The following is a 20,131-nucleotide window of genomic DNA, read 5'->3' as shown; positions in this document are numbered from 1 at the left end:
TACCGGGACTAAATAATTTTGTTCTAAAAGCTGTGCCAAGCAATTATTTCTGTAACTGAATATTCTCCCTTATTATATCAATTATTTAAACCTCATTTTAAAATACAGGTCAGATAACATTTTCTAGCAAACTGTTACTAGCCACCCAAAATACTCAGGATTGTCTCAAATATAAATATAAGGTTCTTTTTTTTTTTTTTTTTTTTTTTTTACTTTTTAGCATGCTAGCTGTTTCCATGTTCAAATCCTCTTTTTTGAGAAGTAAATTTGTCTCCTGAATTAATTAAATAAAAAATTGCCAGGACATCAGAAGCTACAAAATCTATGGGGGTTTTGTTACTAAATCACTATGTAATATTCAGTTTTTAAATAGCTGCTTCATAATCATCAACCTCCTTTACATTCCAAGTATGCACTCTGTTCATTGAAATTTGTTGATGAATTTTGGGAGGAAAACAACAGGCATCTGAAATCCAAAGTGAGCCTCTTAAAATAAAAAATAGAAAGTATTGTTGAAACATTTCATTATCTCTTGGAGAAAAAAAAATGAAACAGCCCTGCTACAAACCCCTGGTTTGATTGTAGAAGTCATCAAGATTTAAAGACATTTTCTTCATTTTTGGTTTGGCATTTGCTTTACATTGCTCTGTGCCCTACCACCCAATATATTTTGCTATTCCTGCTCTGTTCTCCCCCTCTACTTCAAACATCCCTTTGCAGTAAGAATTGGAACTTAAACCACGTTTTAATAAATATTACTCTAGCTTTTTTCATGCTACTTGTTCATGTAACAGCCACTGTGCACTCAAGGGCAACTTTATGCCTGCAAAACTAACTGTGCATGTCTAAGGAACAGCTTTTGACAGATCAACTCTAAATTTTATGCAAATCTTTCTGAAAATAAGGGAGCCAGAGTTTATAAAAACTGTCCAGTTCACTAAGTTGGTTAGGAGGAGACTCTCTCTGCTTTCATATGCAGTATGCCCACCATAGATGTGTATGTATACTGTCATCTACTGTACAGAAAATAACAAGGAATTCCATGTCATTGTTTTAAAACCTGCTAGTTTTGGGAAGGCAAGTGTCGTGGTTTGACACAGGAAAAAGAATCTTCTCAGAAGGAAGAGGTTAGTTTCAATATTGACACTTGGGGTGACCAACTGAGGGCAGTAACGCCTCTGAGAACACAGAGGGGTTAAAAGCAGAATTCCCAGGAGAACTCGCTCTCTTTGGTTCCGGTCAGGGTGCAGTGCAGGACTCGCCCCTGCCCGGCCCGTGGCAGCAAGGGATCCATGAAAGCTTCCTGTTACACTTAATATCTGGTATTTTTCAAACCAGACAGCATCAGAAATCAAACCTGAACTCATCAGCAGAAACTGCAAGTCCTCAGCAGGCCCTTCCCACAGGCAGTGCTCCATCTGAAAGCTGATCCATGCAGTGGCCTGTACAAAATCTATGTAACAGCGTGCAGGGAATAAGCCACATCAGATATATAATGCAGATCATCGATGAAACAGGAACTGGCCCTGATGCACTTCCAGAACTGAGACTCCTGACAACTCACACTGCAGTGCTTGTAATACATTGTCACAATATTGGAAGTTCTGACTTTCTATCCCTGTTTACAAAGAGGTATTTGGTAAATTTAACATTTTCCCTTCAAAGGTAGAAAGCGTTTTCCTCACCAGATGTCTCCCTTTAAATTTAAACAGGATCATTGCTGCAAAATAGCATAATACCAGTTACAGGTAACTTAATAGACTAAGTTAATTGTAAAATTAACTTTTTTTTCTAAGTAGAATTATGTATTTTATTGCTAAGCCTTATTTTGCAGAGACTTAGCTCTACTAGATTTTTGCATTACAGCTGAAAATCTATGCATTCGTAGTACTAGAAAAGCATATGTTGGTCTTCTCATACTCTCTTAACTCTCAGTCTACTTTCTAAAATGCTACAGAAAATAATCCGAAAAAGATACAAAACTACAAAAAAAAAAAAAAAAAAAAAAAAAAAAAGAAAAAAGAAAAAAGAAAATCATGTCCCTGATCATGTCCCTGGTTACCATTTGGAAGACTTCTTTCACACAAGGCCTTTCCAACTGTGAACTTCATGGTCAGTGATAGGTAGCTTAAAATACTTTGAAATATTATCAAACATTTTAAAATACAGAAAGTTAATATGAGTTCTTTATGATTCTGAAAAATCTTTCATATAAAAGGGTATCTAAGAGTATGTCCAGAGAGAAAGGATTAATCAGTCATTTTCAATTCTCTGTACCACTGTATATCAAAAAGGAACCCTCTTTGTTCTCCTCTGAGGACAGACACATAAAGAGCAGAGATAGGATCACTTTCAACAAATCATCAGAAAAGAGCACCTGCTTGCACCCTAACTTTTTCCTGTTCAGTATTTTGCCTCATCTTGATACCACTGTATTCTTCCTTTGTCAAATAAATATATGAAACTTGGGAATGACAAAAAATGTTCCTGATTTTAAAAAGTAACTAAAAGCAGATGCTGGAATCCCCAGTAAACTCTTCCAGCTGCCACTGAACCACTGGCAACCTAAGTCTATTTAATTTGGATACCAATAATGGCAGCAAGGAAAATCTGCCTGCCAGACCTGTACACCCAAGCTAAGCCAGCAAGAACAAAACTGAAAAGCATCTTGTGATATCAAACACATTTCATCAAGGCTCTCTGAGTGACAGCACATCATTCTTCCCATGGTCAATGGCTAAAGATGGTTATTGTTTACTGAGGCTAACCCCAACACAGATAAACAACTATGAAAATCTGTTATAGATCAGTCATTTTTATTAATCCCAGTTTGTATTTCCAAAAAGAGCCTTTTTTCTGTAATATTTTAAAGGTTTACTAATGGAGTACTTCAGGGTGCTGTTAATATTGATTAAAGTAAGACATCATAAATTAATATTTAGCAAGGTCATTATGACAGATTGATATGACATGCAGGTCCTCAAGTCTCAAGATGTCTTATCATTTCTGAGGAGACAGGCTGTTTGAAAAAATAAAGGAAGGAAAAGAAAAAGTCTTACAGGTGGCACTGAACTGACAGCAGCATATAATATAAAAGCGCTTTGTCATTCACATAACGTCTGGGGTAATGAAATGAATTCACTTTCTGGCTTCCTTCAGTTTGCAGTGCCAAAGAACACTGTGTTATCAGCACAGATGGAGCATGCATGGTTCTGGAGAAGAGCCTGGTGCAAACTGCAAACAAGCTTCTTTGCATACCAATGAATCCCTGAGAATCAGACCTTTGCTGTCAAGTGACAGGTTTGGAAGCTCTATAAAAATGAACTAATCCCAGTGGTCTTGTCTGACTGCATGTACTGTCAGTGCTCAGGACAAGAAATGGGGGAACACGGCACATTCTGCAGTCATGGCTACTACTTTGGTGAGAGATGATGGATTTCATCCAGGTGCCAATATTTCTCTCTTTTTCCCTCCCCTAGGGACAGCAGAGTGGCAAGAGAACTCCAGTCATTGAAATTAAATATGCATCAAAATTTCCAGAAAGAAAAGGGAGAAAAAATTCTGCAAATTATTTTAGCTAACTAGGTATAAAAGAGCCTAAGATGTTTAGTTTACAAAACCAAATCCTTTCTCCATCTGTCTCCTGCCTCGACACACAGTTATTATTAAAACATATATCATATCACTCCTCTTAAACCAAATAGCTCTTTAACTGTCTTATTTTGCACAGTGAGTAACTACAGACACATGGGTGTGTACACTTGTACATTCCAGACATGGGATAAGGAAGGTGGAAACTTGAAGCAACGAGCTTCAAACTTTCCTGACTTTGATATTTTGTATTTTCTGATCCGATCCTTCAACCTAGGCTGCTTTAATCCCACTTCCATCAACCTTGCACAAACCACAATCTTTGCTACTACACATGTCTCATAGTAGTTCTTTTATTCATTCATTTATTCATACCAAGTAATCCAGGTCTTTCTAAAGTAGGGAAACTTACAATGGTGTGGTGATTATTTGCATGGACTAGAGCAAACTACTGGAAGGTGCTTTACGAACTAAATATTGACAGTAAAACAACATGAAATAAAATCTTTAAAAAAAATTTGTAAAATAGAGGCATACCCATCAACAAACTCAGAAGTCTCTGGACCTTTGAACTCACCCCCACAACTCTGTACAATCCTTGGTCATTTATACCTATTATATTAAAAAAAAAAAAAAAAAAAAAAAAATCATGAGCATGAGATCAACCACAGGCAAATTTAGCATTAAAATTTTTGCCCCAGACAACAAATTATGTTGAAAGACAAAGATACTACATCATATTAACAGTTCTGAGAACAACATTATAAATGAAGAATCCTTTTGTTACTCTGTTTTTAAGATACGTTCATGCTATATTTTGATAAAGATTTCATGTACCTCAATTCCACTTCTGAAACTGAGAGGAGAAGCAAACAGGGTCAAAGCTTTACTTGAAAATAAATAAATAAAACACAGCCTAATTTCAAATCTTTTAAATTCCATTTTGGGTACATCAACAGCAACATTCTAATAATGCAGGAACTGAACAAACAAATGCTAAATTTGTTTGTTTAAAATTTAAACATTTAACATTTTAATTTTAACATTTAAAAATGTTAAAGATTTCTTCAATAACTTTAACTTCTTCCCCCTGCCCCTCCCCACCATTATGAAATGACTGAAACATTTTGGATGAAGAAAAACCTAAGCCTATTCCCAGTACTCAAAATCAGTACTTTTTCAAGTTTATAAATGCTTTCCATTTAAGATACAAGGCCTCATTCCAACCCACTGTGGTCCACATAAGAGTTACATCCAGAGGCACCACCAAAAGCTACTGAACAGTTTTTCTTGGGATGAACAGAGGAGCCATAACCAGTACAGTATTTTCAGTCCTCTACTCCCATTCTATATGGGCACTGGACCACTTTCCTGGCATTCCTCTGTGCCCTTCCATCATCTCACATACATTCACTTCTCTACCCCTTTTCTTCCCCTGCTTTTGCTTACCATTACCCAGCTTTATCCCCAGGGAAGTAAAACTGTGAATATAAATTTTAAAAAAGTGGGAGGGACAGAAGGGGCAGGGAAGAAAAAGGGCAAAATAAGGTAGTCTTTGTCTGCTGCATTGTTTCAGAGCCTAGACAGTGGGAGGTGAAATACTACAGTACACAGATGTTTGAGAGGCCTCATAATAAGCAGCCATCTACAAACACAATCTACCTTCATAATCACACTGGCCTGGAAGAGTAGAAATGCCACAAAATAGCTGCATTTCTACTCAAAGGAAATCTTTTCAAATAACAGATTATGTGGTATTCTTATTCAAAATATCCTTCAACAAAGGAAGAGTTGTGGAGAATTCCCAGCTTCAATACCAAGCTGTTCCAACACAGAGAAGGAAAATTAAAACCAGTCATATGAGAAAAAGTTTCTTCCCAAATAAATATTAGATGAAGTACGTAAAAATCATTAACCTTTTAATGAATTACTGTCAGACAGAGTCATAATACACAGCAATAATTCTCAATATGGTAGAGAGAACTTGGCATTTTCTACCTCCTCCTCTTCCTGCCTAGCCTTGCTGCAACTTTTCTCTCTTCTCTGATGCCTTCCTCTTCCTCACACAGTCTGCAGCCTCTCAGCCATCCCAGATTCTTGAGCCTGCTGAACTCCTCCCTGCCAGCACTGCTCCTTCCCCTGTCCCAGGGCTGCAGCTGCTCCTTGCCTTGCTTGCTCCACCTGGATAAAACCAGCCCTTTTTCTTCCCCAGGATGCAGGCACTGCTGAAATGGTGCTGAGCCTTAAGCTACATGCCAGGTTTGGAGCTGGCTCAAATTAACAGAATAAACCAGATCTCCTTTATTTTATCTGCACTCATCAAAATGCACAGCTCAGGAGTATGCTCACAGCTCAGCTGTGCACAAAAGAATGAACTGAATAAAACCAAAACAGCTATGGGGCCACAACACTGTTCTTCTCAAAATAGGAAGTTATCAACACAACCAAGTAAGTTTTCCAGTGATCCCTAGAACAAGTATGATAGCATGCTATGCACCACTTGAAGACACTAAAAAAAACCTCAACAATATAGTCCTTGATACACTCCAAACAAGAATGTTACAAATACTACAAATCTGTCCTGAGAGCAGCAAATAGTTTTGCTTCAAACTTCCCAGAGGTGTCCAGGAAAATTCTGGTACCAAACTAACATCAAGCTTTGCCAAAATGCATCACACTTTTTTTATACAATGTCTTCTACTACTTCCAGTACCACAGAACAAGCCTTCTGCATCATATGCAAGAAAAAAAGGCTGAAAAATACTGCCACACTCAGCTTTTGCTTATCTCAGAAGTTGATTTGTGATTTCCTATGTTTCTAACATTAAAAGTGGGGGGAACCAACTGTGCTGACCCCCAAACATACCTTTACAGGCTTAGAAATAATCAAGGTCAAACATATTCCTCAGTATTAAAACAGACATGATAATGCAGAAGCCTCTAGAAAATGGCAGTATTGAAACTATGACAATCTTCCAGCAATAATCATGAGTCTGTGATAGAGATTACCAGATAATTGATCAGTTTCAAATTCATCAACCTGAGAAAAGCATAGGTAATTGCTAGCAGACATCAAGGAGTGAATAGAGGCATTAATTTTAACATAGTTTGAGATTATACCTTTAACCATACTTTCAAATGATGTTGTATTTAAAATATACAAACCTGGTTCGAAACAGTCCTACTTCTCATTAAGTCTGCACATTTCAGATCTTCAGCACATCCAACACTGATAATGCTTGGCGTTTACAGAACACAATTGACAGGATGACTCACTGCAAGGAATAGCTTACCACTGCCTGAAATGCTGAAGGGTTCAGATGCTGAGTCTGCCAGCTCAACCACTATTGGCAACCTGGAATGGTAAAGCCCCACAGCACAACTTCCTTCATATTTACATTATCTCAAGATGTTTGGCTGCCTGATACAGAATTTGGCACACAGACACAGCTTGTGAAGCATGCTTAGAATTATAAGGTATTGAAAGCAAGATAGTAATTTATACTATTGTAAGCAAGGTATGGAGTAGGAAAGTTTACTTTGCAACTGGCATTGTACATGGGACTGACACAGACTTGCAATATAGCTGCAAATACAAATTTTTATACCAAAATCCATGGCACAGAAACAGCCATACAAGTGACACTCTGAATTCCAAGTAATGACAGAGGGTTTTATGTCACTTGCAAAGGTTTTTCTACTCCCTCTTCACCATGTACTTTCTGCCTGAGGAACAGCCAGGCCAGTCATGCAGCTCAATGCTGCCATCTTTCTCTGCAGCTCAGATTGGCAGCTCCGCTAGTACTAAGCTCAAGACAAATACTGCTCTGGCAAACTTTACCCATCACATCCCCTCAGAAGGTACAACCAGCTACTTGCACACAAAAACATGCACGGAGCCTTTACTAGTGGAGCACGCAGCTCTTTGATGTTTCTATAAACATCTACCCCATTCTATTATTCTCAGTAGAGAATAATAAACGAAATACTCCAAAGAGAACCCCAAAATGCTCTCTCCAAGACAAAACATAGATGCACATCCAACCAGCATGGTGCTCATTATGTGAGAGATGGGATGCATGTCCTGATGCCTCAGCATGGCCTACCAGTGAAGCACAGCCAATCTCTTACAAGGCAAAGCTGAATCAGAAGCTCACATACATTTAAACAAAGACACTAATTTTTGTGCTTCTATTCATTCAGAGCAAATAATTCTCTTCTTGGCTTTATAAAAGGGAACATAACTGAGAAAAAAAAAATATCCAACCATTGACAAGTTTATGTTCAATATCTCTGTTATGCTCTTCTCTCTCTGAAAACCAGACTACTTCTCCTGTGACATGACAAGACTATTCTCAGTTTCCACCCACACTAGACTGTCCTCTCTTCCCACCCACGCCAACCTCACACCCATTATGATTAAAAGAGATAAAAACATGGCACACAAGCACCGTCTCTGAAGAAGCATCTGTCCTGTTTTCTCCTGCTGAATATAACTTGCTTTTGATGTGTTATCATTAAAGTAAAATAACCAAGCGAAAATGGTTTTCAAGAAAAAGTACAGGTAGAAAATTCTGCCACTTGAGAGATGGATTTTCTTCATCTGCAGCTATTTGTCCACACTCTTTTGAGACAAACAACTGAATGCTCTCCCGGCCTTCCATTTGTTTAGCTCAGCAGACATCAGCCTTTAGAGGTTTTTTGTTTTGTTTTGGAGTTGTTTACTTGTTTTGTTTTTTAAATGCAGTTGATGTTAAGTTCAGAATCAGTAAACAGAAAACCATCAATGACTGCTTGAAATGTAATGGAAAAAATCAAGTGGATTGAAACCAAACTAAGTACATTGTTGAGTTTCTGGAAGGTAGTACCTCACCTAAATATATTCTTGGAACTCCAGAATGAGAAATATTAATTGAAAACTGATTTATTTTCTTTTTTGCGTACTTTCTGAAACAAAATTAATAGACACAAGACACAAGTCTTTTTCATTGGTAGTAACTACCACAAAGCGCTCTACTGACTGCATATCTTACAGAGGCTGCGTACATACAACAGCAAGGGTGCAAGGTCTGCATAGACTTGGGGAACTTTAATTCTTTCCCAAGTATGTTTCAGCCAGACCCCACAATGGGGAGAAATGCTGCTAACCCACAAAAGCTCACAATTTGTCTTGAATGAGAGGGTTACACAAGTACTTTGCGCCTTCTTACATGCCCCTAAATCAAGGCATAAAGGACAGAGTGAACTTAAATCTCCATTCAGTTTAATCTATCCACTCACAGCCCTGAAGGAAAAAAAAAAGGCAACTAAAAACATTTTTCCAAATAGTCATTTCATAAAGAAAGTGTTTGCATTTTTTTCTACAGTTGTGTGTCCTTGTTTCACCTTTCTTGTAAGGTATTAGAAAAAGAAAATCAACCCACAACTTAAAGAAAATTATTTTAACACATTTATAAATAATAAACCAAAATATAATATAATCCACACTGCTTATAGTAAGGAGAATTCATGAGGTATTGTAAGGTAGTCTGTAACTGTACTATAGGCCAAAACTAGACTTTCATTACATGAGCACATGCCACCCTTTTTATTAAATCTGCTTAATTCACTGTAAAGAGAAGATCCAGACTATAGTCAGACAGGGTTTTGCAGTGAAGACAACTTATCTGTAGGACACCAGCTTTATCTGCAATGTTTCCCAGCTCAAATATTCAGATTGTAAATGCCAGTAACTGAAATTTTAAAGTGATGAGACAGGCAAACTTATCTGAAAAAATAGTCAAAAGAACAGAATGTACAAAAATAACATCAGATAGAATATAGCCTAATCTGAAATAACATCTTTAATGTATCAGGACTCATACAAAAAGGTCTAAGAGAAAAAGGACTTCAGATACTTCTTGCTGTTTAAATGCAAAACTTCAAGTCTCACAAAGGCATACATGGAAGACACTGTTTTTCAGTAAGATGCTGCACTGACAGTAAGCATGAACCTGCTCTTCTGTTCATCTTAGTTCAGCTGGACTGTGATACACAGAAAGATGTAAGTATTCTGCCCTGTGCAATGCCAGACTTACAGAAAAAAAAAGATCCAGTTAGTGAAAAATTCTAAGTGTGCCCTTTGAGAGTAGGAAGGAAAGTGAACAATTTAGGAGAAAACAAAAATGCACACAGAGAAATTACAACATCTCTTAACAAACTAAGAAATATCCTGTAATCTCACCTACTTTCATGCCTTCACCTCTTTTTTTAAAAACCACAGCCAAACAAGCTGATTCTCCACACAATGCCATGTACAATGCAGCGAGCCTCAGAGTGGCTGGTCAGCACACACTTCAGCAGAGCCTCTCCAAAATCAAACCCAAATACCTCTTGAATACTGTCTGCACACTGACCTCTCCTCCATCTCCAATTCTGGAAGTACAACAATATATGCAACATATATGTTGAATATATGCAACAATAAATCCTGATAGCATTATTGTCCATGAGGCGAAACTAAGTCCATAAAAAGTACTTCAACACTTTCTGTTAATCACGTGCCTGCTCAGCTCCTGTTCTTCTGCCTTAAGAGCCTGAACATAAATGAAACACTGAAATAAATTACTCTGTTCAAACAGCAAAGCAAAGGTGCAAGCAATGCCTACAAAACACAACAAGTTTCTCTTAGCTTCTGTGCACAAAAACTGGCTCCCTTTGTCAAGAGAGGTGTTATTCCCCACTTGTGAGCGCTTCTGGCAAACATATTTCTGGAAATAAAACCATGCATAAAAGGACAGACTGGACAGACTCCTGTCTTGGTCAGTGTAATCAGTGAAATGTCTTCCACGGTAAAGTCTTTTTCAGAGATCTACAGCAGACTTTACCACCTTGTTCAACAGACCAGCTGCTTCCCCCTCTCCACAAACAGGTTCTGTTGATCATTACCTCGTGTTTCAACAGCACTGATGCACTTTTTGATGATGGTGAACCCTATCTTATCCAACTGTGCACCTACAAAAAAAAAAATAAAAAGGGTTCAACAGTTTTAAAGCACCATTACAATTATGTCTTTCACTGAAAATAAGGCTGGACTTAATCATAAAGCTAGTACTTTTGAGGCAAAACTATAAATATTCTGAAATTGGAAGAATACATCACTTTTTATAGAGAAATTCTGCTTTTCTCCTTCAGGAGCCTGCCTAGCTGAAGTAAAGGCTTGTTCTGGTGATAGTGGCTTCAGTGAATCTGTTCACAGCAGCATCCTTTGAAGAATGGGATCTCTGATTAGTTACACATGTTGGCAGATGCAAGATGGAATTTAACAGTACTTACTGCAACATCAACAACATCTGAGAGAGTTCACCAAATGGGACAAGGAAGTACTTATGATGAAAAAACATAATTATCAACAGCAGGGTTTTTACTGAGTCCTACCCTCAGCCAAAGAAATTCCCACACTATAGATACAGGACATATGTATATCATTTCACAGCAGTTAATGATCTGACTACATGAAAGCAGATGCATGAACAGGACAACAGCTGAGCTCCAGCATTCCTTTGTTGTTCCTATCTTACTCTTTCTTCACATCAAAACTTCATTTAAAAGCTCATGTTGCAAAACTGCCGTTCCCCCAGACATCTGGCCTTCTTGCTCCTGGGGACCTGGTCTTGCATCATGAAAAGACAAATCTGAGCAAAAATTTATATTAATAACACCAGGATCCAGCTTGAATCAGCAATTTCAAGTTTTTAAAAAAGCAAGCATAAATTGCCTCATAATCAAAAGAGGATACCTTTTTCACTCTTATACTTTCACTCTTATACTTTGCCAACAGAAGAAAGCTACTGTTCTTCTTTGTATAAAGAAAGCCATCTCTTCTACTTCCATATTTTGGTTTGTATTTTAAATGCACAAATTCAGCTTTTTTGCTGATCTTGATCTACAGCTGCAACTGGTTTTAAAACCATACCTTCACATTCTAACAGAAATGTACATGCAATCCGGATTAAGAAATTGTGATGCATTTACATATAAATACAACCTTGAATCAATTTCAGGCATGAAGTAAATTGGCAAAAACAATCAGACTGTTTCTCCAGCTTATGTCCAGTCCTAAACAATACGTATTGAGTTAGTATGAAAACCCATTAATTGCACAATTAAATGATTACTTGTAATTACAAAAATTACAAGTAATAGTCAAAACTCAAGATTTAAAAGCAAAATAATTAAGGGAAAAAAAAGTTCCAGAGAGGAAAAAAAAAATTACCTTAATATTTTAAAATTGAGAAAGATAAACAAAATCAGCCTTCATGCTAATTCAAATACTTACTTCCCTCCCGTTTTGCATTCACTCTATTCAAGTTGATGAGCAGCTAACACAAAAAGAGCAAAAAAGACAAATTATTTTAAGGACTTTCATGAAACCAGAAAAAGAAGATACTCTCAATATTAATGCTCAGTAGGCACGAATACAGCTGATTACAGCCAGAACATAGCACCACCAGCAGCTCTAACAGCAGGACCAGAGGTCTGTGCCCCCTCAGAACAATGTCAGCTACAGCCATGGCTGTAGCCAGTTAACTGGGATTTGTGTGCTCCACGTTCCTGTTTCTCTGCAGGTTAAATTCCCACAGTTTCAAGGTCATTTAAATTATTAAGAATGTGATGATTCCTGGGACTTATGTTCCAGTTTGGGTTTCCCAGAAGTTTTAAACTTATTGGAGAGTCCAACTCAGCTAACGTGTCATGGCAATAAACACGTCTGCAAATGAAACCAGATTGGTGCAACGAGTCAATCAAACAACTACTGGGGCAGACACGTTACCGTGTCATTGCCTAGAAAACCCCATCATTTCTGGCCCATAAGACCAATATATTTATCATTGTAAGAATAAATAGTGTGATTCAATTCAGCATTTCAGACCCATTTCCTGATGAGAGGCAGAAATAAGCAAATTCATGTGCAACCTCAGTCCTGTTGACAAGAACTTTTTGATCTGGTTTTAAAAAATATAATAATAACACCATGTAACTCACTCATGCAAGTTTTGCCACTGGAACACAGCATGTCAGCATAAGACTAAGTGAACATGCTTATACTAGACATTTTCTACAACACCAATATTATAATTGGGATGGGAAACCATTTATAAAACTTGATTACATTACAATAAAAAATTATCATATCAGCATCAGCAGTTATCTACACTGAACTTTACCAAGTTACTCATCTCTCCTGAGTTTTATTTCACTTTTATTCTTTATTCATTGAATCTATCATTTTGCAAACTACCTAATGCCAGTTTATTAAGTATAAATGGGATCAGAAAGCAGAGGATGAGAGAATTCCCCATTACACTAAAAAAAAATATTTTAAAAATGATGCTTACAGCTTCTTTTCCATCCAAGGCTTCCATCCACAGCTTTCTGTCTTCCTCAGAAAATGCCTGCATCGTCATAGGAACTCCAGGCCTGCAAATGTACCAACATAACATAACTGCATTCACCAACAACTAAAAACTGTTTGTCAAATTCTATTTCTAACTACAAGCAAAAGCCCATTGCACTAAAAGTCAGGGTTCATTTTCTTTTGCTTAATAACTGAACACTGCTGATTTTGAAAATAAAAAGTATGGAAGTGATACATACAGTAAGAAACTGGCAGAACAGGCAAGAAAAAGGAAAATTAATGTAATCTGCAAACAATTTGAAATAGCTCATTGTTGATCACCTGCTGATTCCAACACTTGCTGGAGTTACTGAATTTTGTGAATTGTAAATAAACTTGGACTAGCATTTTTTTAGATGAAAAATTGGAATTTGTTAAGTCAATATATAATCTTCATCTTTAAAGCAGCAACAATGATCATAGCTTAAAACCATTTAGTTCTTTTCACTAAATTACAGTTGTTAAGGTATCAGAGTATCAACCTAGAAGCAATACATCAAACTCAGTATATGCTGCATGAAATATCATTTATTTGTCTTCAAAACAAAGTCATAGGAAACAAAACCTTCCCTCATTGTCCTGTATTAGAAAAAGTTTAAATCAAGGAAGTATTTCAGAAGGATAATGCTCTTTATCAATAAAATAACTTTTTCCTATCCTAGAAGATGTCTGCTCTCTCCTTAAGATTTAAATTTCTGTACATTTACCACTAGTCACCTGCAAGTAAACATGATTGAGTATAAAGAAAAAAGTATCACTTCCCAGATATTTAACCAGAATCTTAGCACCCTGAGAGCCATAAATATCTGGATTTAAAGAAATTGAAAGAAAAATATGCAAATTTTCAGCTAGCTCAAAGTTATGCTTCAGTCACACACAAGGTTGAATGTTTGCTACTTAAGTCATCCCTAAAATTTTATGACCTTGCTTCCTTCCAAAGCACAGTACTGAAGAAAATCCATGCCCAGCTGTCAATCCCTGTGTTATTTTTTTAACTTGGACAAGCTGAGGGATAAGTGTGCCCTGAACTGATACCAAGGAAACAAGCTAATGGCCTGCAGCATAGAACTAATCTCCATGGGAACATCTCAGTACTACACACATATATTATTAAAAGAAAAATGTCTGATATCAAGGTCACAGCAGATCAAATTGTATCTATTATATCAAGACAGAAAGAGGAACTAGATTTTCCCCCCTTTTACCAGAGAAGAGAATGAAAAAGTGTTTTGCAGCATCAAGGAAACCCTGCTCTCCATCATTCTCTGTATAAACTCCAGATACCCCACCAAACAGATGACACACAGAGGCAAACAGACTGACATTTCTCATGCTACCTTTTAGCAACTTTATCAGACAGTTTGAAATCTGTTATCCCTACTGACCAATCAATACACTGACCCAAGAGGAGCTGATGCCTGAGTATAAATCTTTATTCCCTTTCATACTTTTGGGACACAGCTAAACCACATCCTCCTCAACTCAAAAATGCAAGTTCAAACCACGCTGTAGAGTAATGACAAACATCACTTGAGCTGTAAACGAGCATCTTCTCATCTGCCATGTGGGCTAGAAGTTTTCTGATGCAGAGGGAGTATTACATCCCTTTACCTTTTACTTGTTGTAGGAATGAACATGCTTCAGGCAAGTCTAACTGGTCACACAACCTCAGCATAGACTCTGATTAAAGTTTGAGCATATAATCACAAAAATATCTGCAGACCATGAGCAATCAGGACAGGGGGGCCTGAGAGCATTGGCCCTGCTGCTTTTGAAGTGAAAAAAACTAAGAATCTGATGTTAAAAAAAAAAAAAAAAAAAAAAAAAAAAAAACCACAACTAAAATTCCATAAAACTTGAAGACCTACTATATTATAAGTTAGCATGTGGTTAATTGGTGTAAGTAAGGAGCAAACATATAGATTAAAAGTAGCTCAGAGGGGGTGGATGCAAAAACTCAACAGCAATCCACTAATTTATATCTAGCATTTAATTCCATTTCTGCATCCAAAGAATGTAGCATTACCACAGCCTCATTTATTTGAAGTATCTTATGAAGTTGGATACCCTCACTTTCATAAATAAAAGAAAACTAGAACACTGTTGAAAGACAATGCTTATAAAATGTTGAGGTCCTTTAGAGAAAAAGATTAGCAAGTCTTTTCTTTAGAAATAGAGCAAAAAGTGGTGCTTCAAAAAGACAGTGGCAACAATGTTCAAGATGCAGTGGATGATTATACCAGACACAAAAAGCCTCAAAATCCCAATAAACTTATTTCAATCTGAAAATCCAGCATATCTGTTGCACTAGGACATGAAATAACTCACGCACATACACAAAGATAGAAAGAGCAAAAGGAAGCAAAAGAGAAAATTTCTGACCTCGCAATATATAGAATTCTAAAAGTGACAGTGGATTGGAGGGTGAAATTGCCACCTCTCCAACCACACTGGTCAAACTAAGTCTATCAATTCTCTCCTCCCACAAAGAAGAATACAAAACAATCATTATTTACATGACAGTGTGTGAGAAACTCTAGTAGAAATATGTAAACATTAGAAGGCATAGAAAACTTTCAGAAGAACTTTAAAACTTTTAAAAGAACAGGGCAACCCATAATTTTGGAACACAGGACTGTGATACAGCGTGGTCATGACTATGTAAGTTATTACTGTAATCAGTCTTTCATTATAGTTGTATGTACTTCAATTTAAGTCATGTTTCTTCATTATGATAATTCTTAATAGTCCCTCTTAACTCTGTGCTTTTCTTTAATGTGAGTTCAGGTAATGTCTACATTTCAGTTTAGTTCCTCTCTGCTTCTGCTACACACAGCTGAGGTAAAACCCAGTGAGCCATGACAGTGCTTGCCTGCTCCTCCAGCGACCATTCCCATTGGAACTCTAACTGAGGATTGAAGAAATCAGAAGAAAAGGCAGCAGTAATTTTGCAGTAGTTTCAATTACTACTTCAAAAGAGCTCTTCCCAGGATGCTTCACAAGCTTACCTGTCTGAAGCTTCTAAGTCAAAACAGAATCGCCTGTCTATTGTATCTGTATTTCTTTTGGTACAATATGTAAGGACAAAGAGTTCCGCATCACCCTGTGAAAAGAAAGTTTTTATAAGCTTGACCCAGTTCTTGTAAGCTTTTATAAGCTCCAGTAAGCCAGCTGTACAAGGCAAGTAAGGTAAATTTATATTAAACGGCGAAAGCTATACTGAAAACTGACACTTGCAAAAGAATTTGCCCACGTTTGCAATTCACTTTTCTACACAATAACATAAATTCTATGTTTTTATGGGACAGAAAACTAAAAATATTGAGTCCACTTTAGCTGGTACTTTACAGAGTGACTCAGTAACACAGTAAGTTAAACTAACAAAAATATTTTGTACTGGTTACAATATAAACACACAAAGAGACTTTTCCCATTTTATGTCAGTCACAGTGATTTCCATAGTAAAGGTCATACTAAAGGCTATGCTAACCAGAACAAATGAAGTGTTCTTTACTATCTGTAACATGTCTTACAGAACCAACTCTCCCTTTCTTCGAAACAAACACTAGGATCTTATTTTACAGAAGAATCACAAACTCATCTCTGAATGCTGCCTGAGTTGTACCAGATTAAATCAGGATTAACTGCAAATTTTAATTATTTATTGTCTTATTCAGCATCTCCAGACATAAAAGGCTGTCACTGAAGGAGTAATTGCAGGGGTTTCTAAATGGGAGATATTTTAATACAGCAGAAACAGGTGTTTTAGAATGCTGAATGCTCAGCCACACATACTATATACTATACTGACTAAAATGGCTTATTACAACTAGAACAAACTAGGATAAAAAATTCATAGAAGTACTGAAGTGATTAAGGAAACCAAATATCACTAATTTTCAGTACATCAGGTTTTCCAAAGCTTTTAAAATATTTAAAATTCAATAGATTTGTAAATACACATAATTTCAAAATTATGAAAGCCATCTCCCCTCTGCTGAAACTAATAGGACATAATAACTTGATAAAATTCCAACAACATGATTTCCTAACCAAATTTGAAGACAGGGCAGGGTGCTGCATTTAGAGGCATATTGACTCCAGCCTTAGTTTCCAGATTCAGATATCCTATTTCCTTGCAACAAAATTCATTTCATCCCTATCAATACATTCATTTAATGTGTCATCTTTAAAGGTAATCAATTCCCAACTATTTCAATAGGAATTAAAGCCATTTAAAGATAAACAAAGTCTTGGGTCTTGAATATTTCAGATGCTTTTAAAGATATCTAAAATTACATTCAATTATCAGTAAAAATTACATTCCTATCCACTTTTCAAGTCCCACTTCTAGTATTTACATCTCCAAAAGAAAACTCCAACTGAATAATTTAATAAAGAAATTTCTAGGTGTGTTATATTTTCCTGATTTATACTTTAGAAAGTTAAAGGCCTCATGGATAAACAAGATTCTAAATGGTGAAACACTGCATGTTATCCATGCCAGGTCCTCTGGACTTCTAAAAGGAAGTAACTGGAAAGTTTGGAGAATTTTTATCTATTAATCCATCCACTACTTCAGGTTAATGTCCTTCAATGGCAGACTGAATTGTATGAGGAAAGGTGAAAAAAATGGGCAAGGACGGTAAAGTACTTGACACATCTTAAATGACACATTCTCTGATCTTAATACAGGACAGCTCTAAGAGTAGAATACATAAATATACATACAACTTTCCCTCCTGATCTGTGTTCAAATGGAATCATGGAGAACTTCTTCGTCTCTTTCCTGTACATGCAATAGTGCTTCACCCAGCTGGAACCAAAGGGAGCAGGCCCTACATAATACAAAAGCAACAAATAGTATGTACTTTTTCCAGTTTCTGCATTCTCTTCTCCTGCTTTCTAAAATGATACTTAGAGCCCTAATTAATTCCTAATAATGCAGTATTTAAAGCAAAGGTACAAATTAAGACATCATACAAATATTAACCACTGCTTATTATTCTAAAATACGATGCATGGTATACTTTACTCTTATGTTTAATGACAAATGGAAAGAATTATTAATGTATCTTTCTCTCACTATTACAGACAAAATTTTTCCCTATAGTAAATACTCCCTTGAGACTTTATTTAAAAGAACACAGAAAGATAGATTTACACCTGGCATCTAAATAACCACCAATTACTCTAAGTTCTAAACAACCTCATGATTAAGGCCTGATCACAACTTCTGACACCAGAACTCTCTCCTATTAATCAGTGCATACCCCAGACAGAAGACACTTCTTTTAGAACCCAGCTTACTGCAAACAATATTGCTGAGATTTGTACCATAGTGCAACCTGTTCAAACTTGGATTCTGACCCTTTGTATCTCCACACTTCTATTACTTAACTTTTCCTAAAAAATCATGTCAGTAAATGAATCTTCTCACTCTATAAGGGCACATATCTCAAAAATATGATTTATGCAAACTGTTTAAAAATAAATAATAAATTACTATAAATTGTCATTCCTTGAGCAACAAGAGCTCTGCATCTTGTTTGGCTTTTTTACTAGTGTGAGAAAGATTTATAATTGTTTGAAGTGTTGACAGGGTATGATTTATGCAACATGCACCTTCACAGCAAGAATTTTAACACCAGCTACCTAACATATAGTCTGCTTTATTTGACCCTATCATCACAATTAGGTAATGAAACTGTATCAATGAATCAAGGAAATGACACTCCATTTCATCATACTTAACAAGCCAAATTTTCAGAGGTTAACTTGACAACTCATGTTGCTAGCTGACAACGAACATTTGACAGATCTAGGGGAGGTCATTAGTAAGGGATTAAAAATAAGATGAAATCCATTCTTTGGTCAAACAAAACTTCCTGAATTCAGTCACTTTTACTAAAAACTGTCACATTTTGAGCTCAGTATTTTTTTTTATGAGCCACAGTAACAATGCTGTTAAAAACTTTGAAAATATACTTAGACGACCCTTTAATCAACAGTAAATTCTTTGCATCATCATGTTACCTGTAGAGACAAGACTTGCCTGTATGCTTAATATGGGCACTGTGGAATACAAAATACACCTTACTTTTTTCCTGTACATAGAGGTAGCCTTCCATCGTGAAGTGATTTGCTCTTTTGTGTTCCTGAGGATTTCTTCTGATCTTGTTCATGAGCTCCTCTACCTCTGACCTTGTTCCTTCAAAACGATTTCGTGTCTAAAATGAGACAGCAAAAAGCCCTTTGGTAATGAGAGTGGAAGAAAGACTTACTTTTCCTGACTGCTACGAATCATGCAGTGGGTTTTGCACAGCAAGGTTTTTCTGGTGGGGGCCTACAGAGGGGTCTTCTGTGGGAAGGTGACAGAAGCTTCCTCCATGTCCCACAGAGCCAGTGCCAGACAGTTCAAAAGCAGATCAGCCATTGGCCAAGGCTGAACCCATCAGTGACCATGGCAGAGCCTCTGGGATAATGTATTTAAGAGACAAAAACCACACAATGCCAAATGCAGCCAGGGAATGGAGAGAGAAAATGTGAGAGGAACAGCTCTGCAGACACCAAGGTCAGTGCAGAAGGAGAGGCAGGAGATGCTCCAGGTGCCAGAGCTGAGATTCCCCTGAAGTCCCCATGGACATTGGGTAAGTCCGTGAAGGACTGTCTCAAGTGGGAGAGACCCCATGCTGGAGCAGGGAAAGAGTGTCAGGAGTCTTCCCCCTGAGGAGTAAGTAGCAGTAGAGGTATCATGTGAAGAACTGACCATAACCCTCATTCCACTGAGAGAAGAAGGGAGGGCTGATGGAAAGGTGTGTTTTTAAGATTTGGGTTTTATTTCTCATTATCCTGCCCTAATCAGGTAATAAATTAAACTGAATTCTCCCAGTCAAGTCAGTTTTGCCCCTAATTGGTCTGCAGTTGGTCTTCCTGTCCTGTTCTTGATCCACAAACTCTAGAGCTAAGGAGGGCAGAAATAGAGCAGCAGGCCTCTGGCATCCAGCCAAGGACAACCCACCACAAACACCTACAAAAAAAAAGACAATGATCCAGGCCATTTTAGGACACGTAGTCCTACAGCGCTATATGTGTTTACTCTCC

At 37.0% G+C, this 20,131-nt stretch overlaps 1 protein-coding gene across 4 annotated transcripts in view; it reads right to left on the bottom strand.

Annotated features, from left to right (window-relative positions):
• Positions 1-20,131, bottom strand: part of ARHGAP10 (Rho GTPase activating protein 10) — a 136,724-nt gene that overhangs the window by 53,388 nt on the left and 63,205 nt on the right. For all 4 annotated transcript variants that reach the window (XM_072928716.1, XM_072928717.1, XM_072928715.1 and 1 more), the window contains exons 8-14: positions 19,128-19,257; positions 17,759-17,865; positions 16,036-16,130; positions 12,969-13,050; positions 11,909-11,951; positions 10,519-10,584; positions 4,129-4,203 (exon numbers count right to left, since the gene is read on the bottom strand). In XM_072928716.1, coding sequence (XP_072784817.1) covers positions 4,129-4,203; positions 10,519-10,584; positions 11,909-11,951; positions 12,969-13,050; positions 16,036-16,130; positions 17,759-17,865; positions 19,128-19,257 — 598 coding nt within the window. The remainder of the gene's footprint in view (positions 1-4,128; positions 4,204-10,518; positions 10,585-11,908; positions 11,952-12,968; positions 13,051-16,035; positions 16,131-17,758; positions 17,866-19,127; positions 19,258-20,131) is intronic.

This window comes from Taeniopygia guttata, chromosome 4 (genome assembly GCF_048771995.1).
Source record: "Taeniopygia guttata chromosome 4, bTaeGut7.mat, whole genome shotgun sequence".
In the NCBI taxonomy this organism is placed as follows: domain Eukaryota; kingdom Metazoa; phylum Chordata; class Aves; order Passeriformes; family Estrildidae; genus Taeniopygia; species Taeniopygia guttata.
This window is presented reverse-complemented; position numbering and strand designations above follow the sequence as displayed.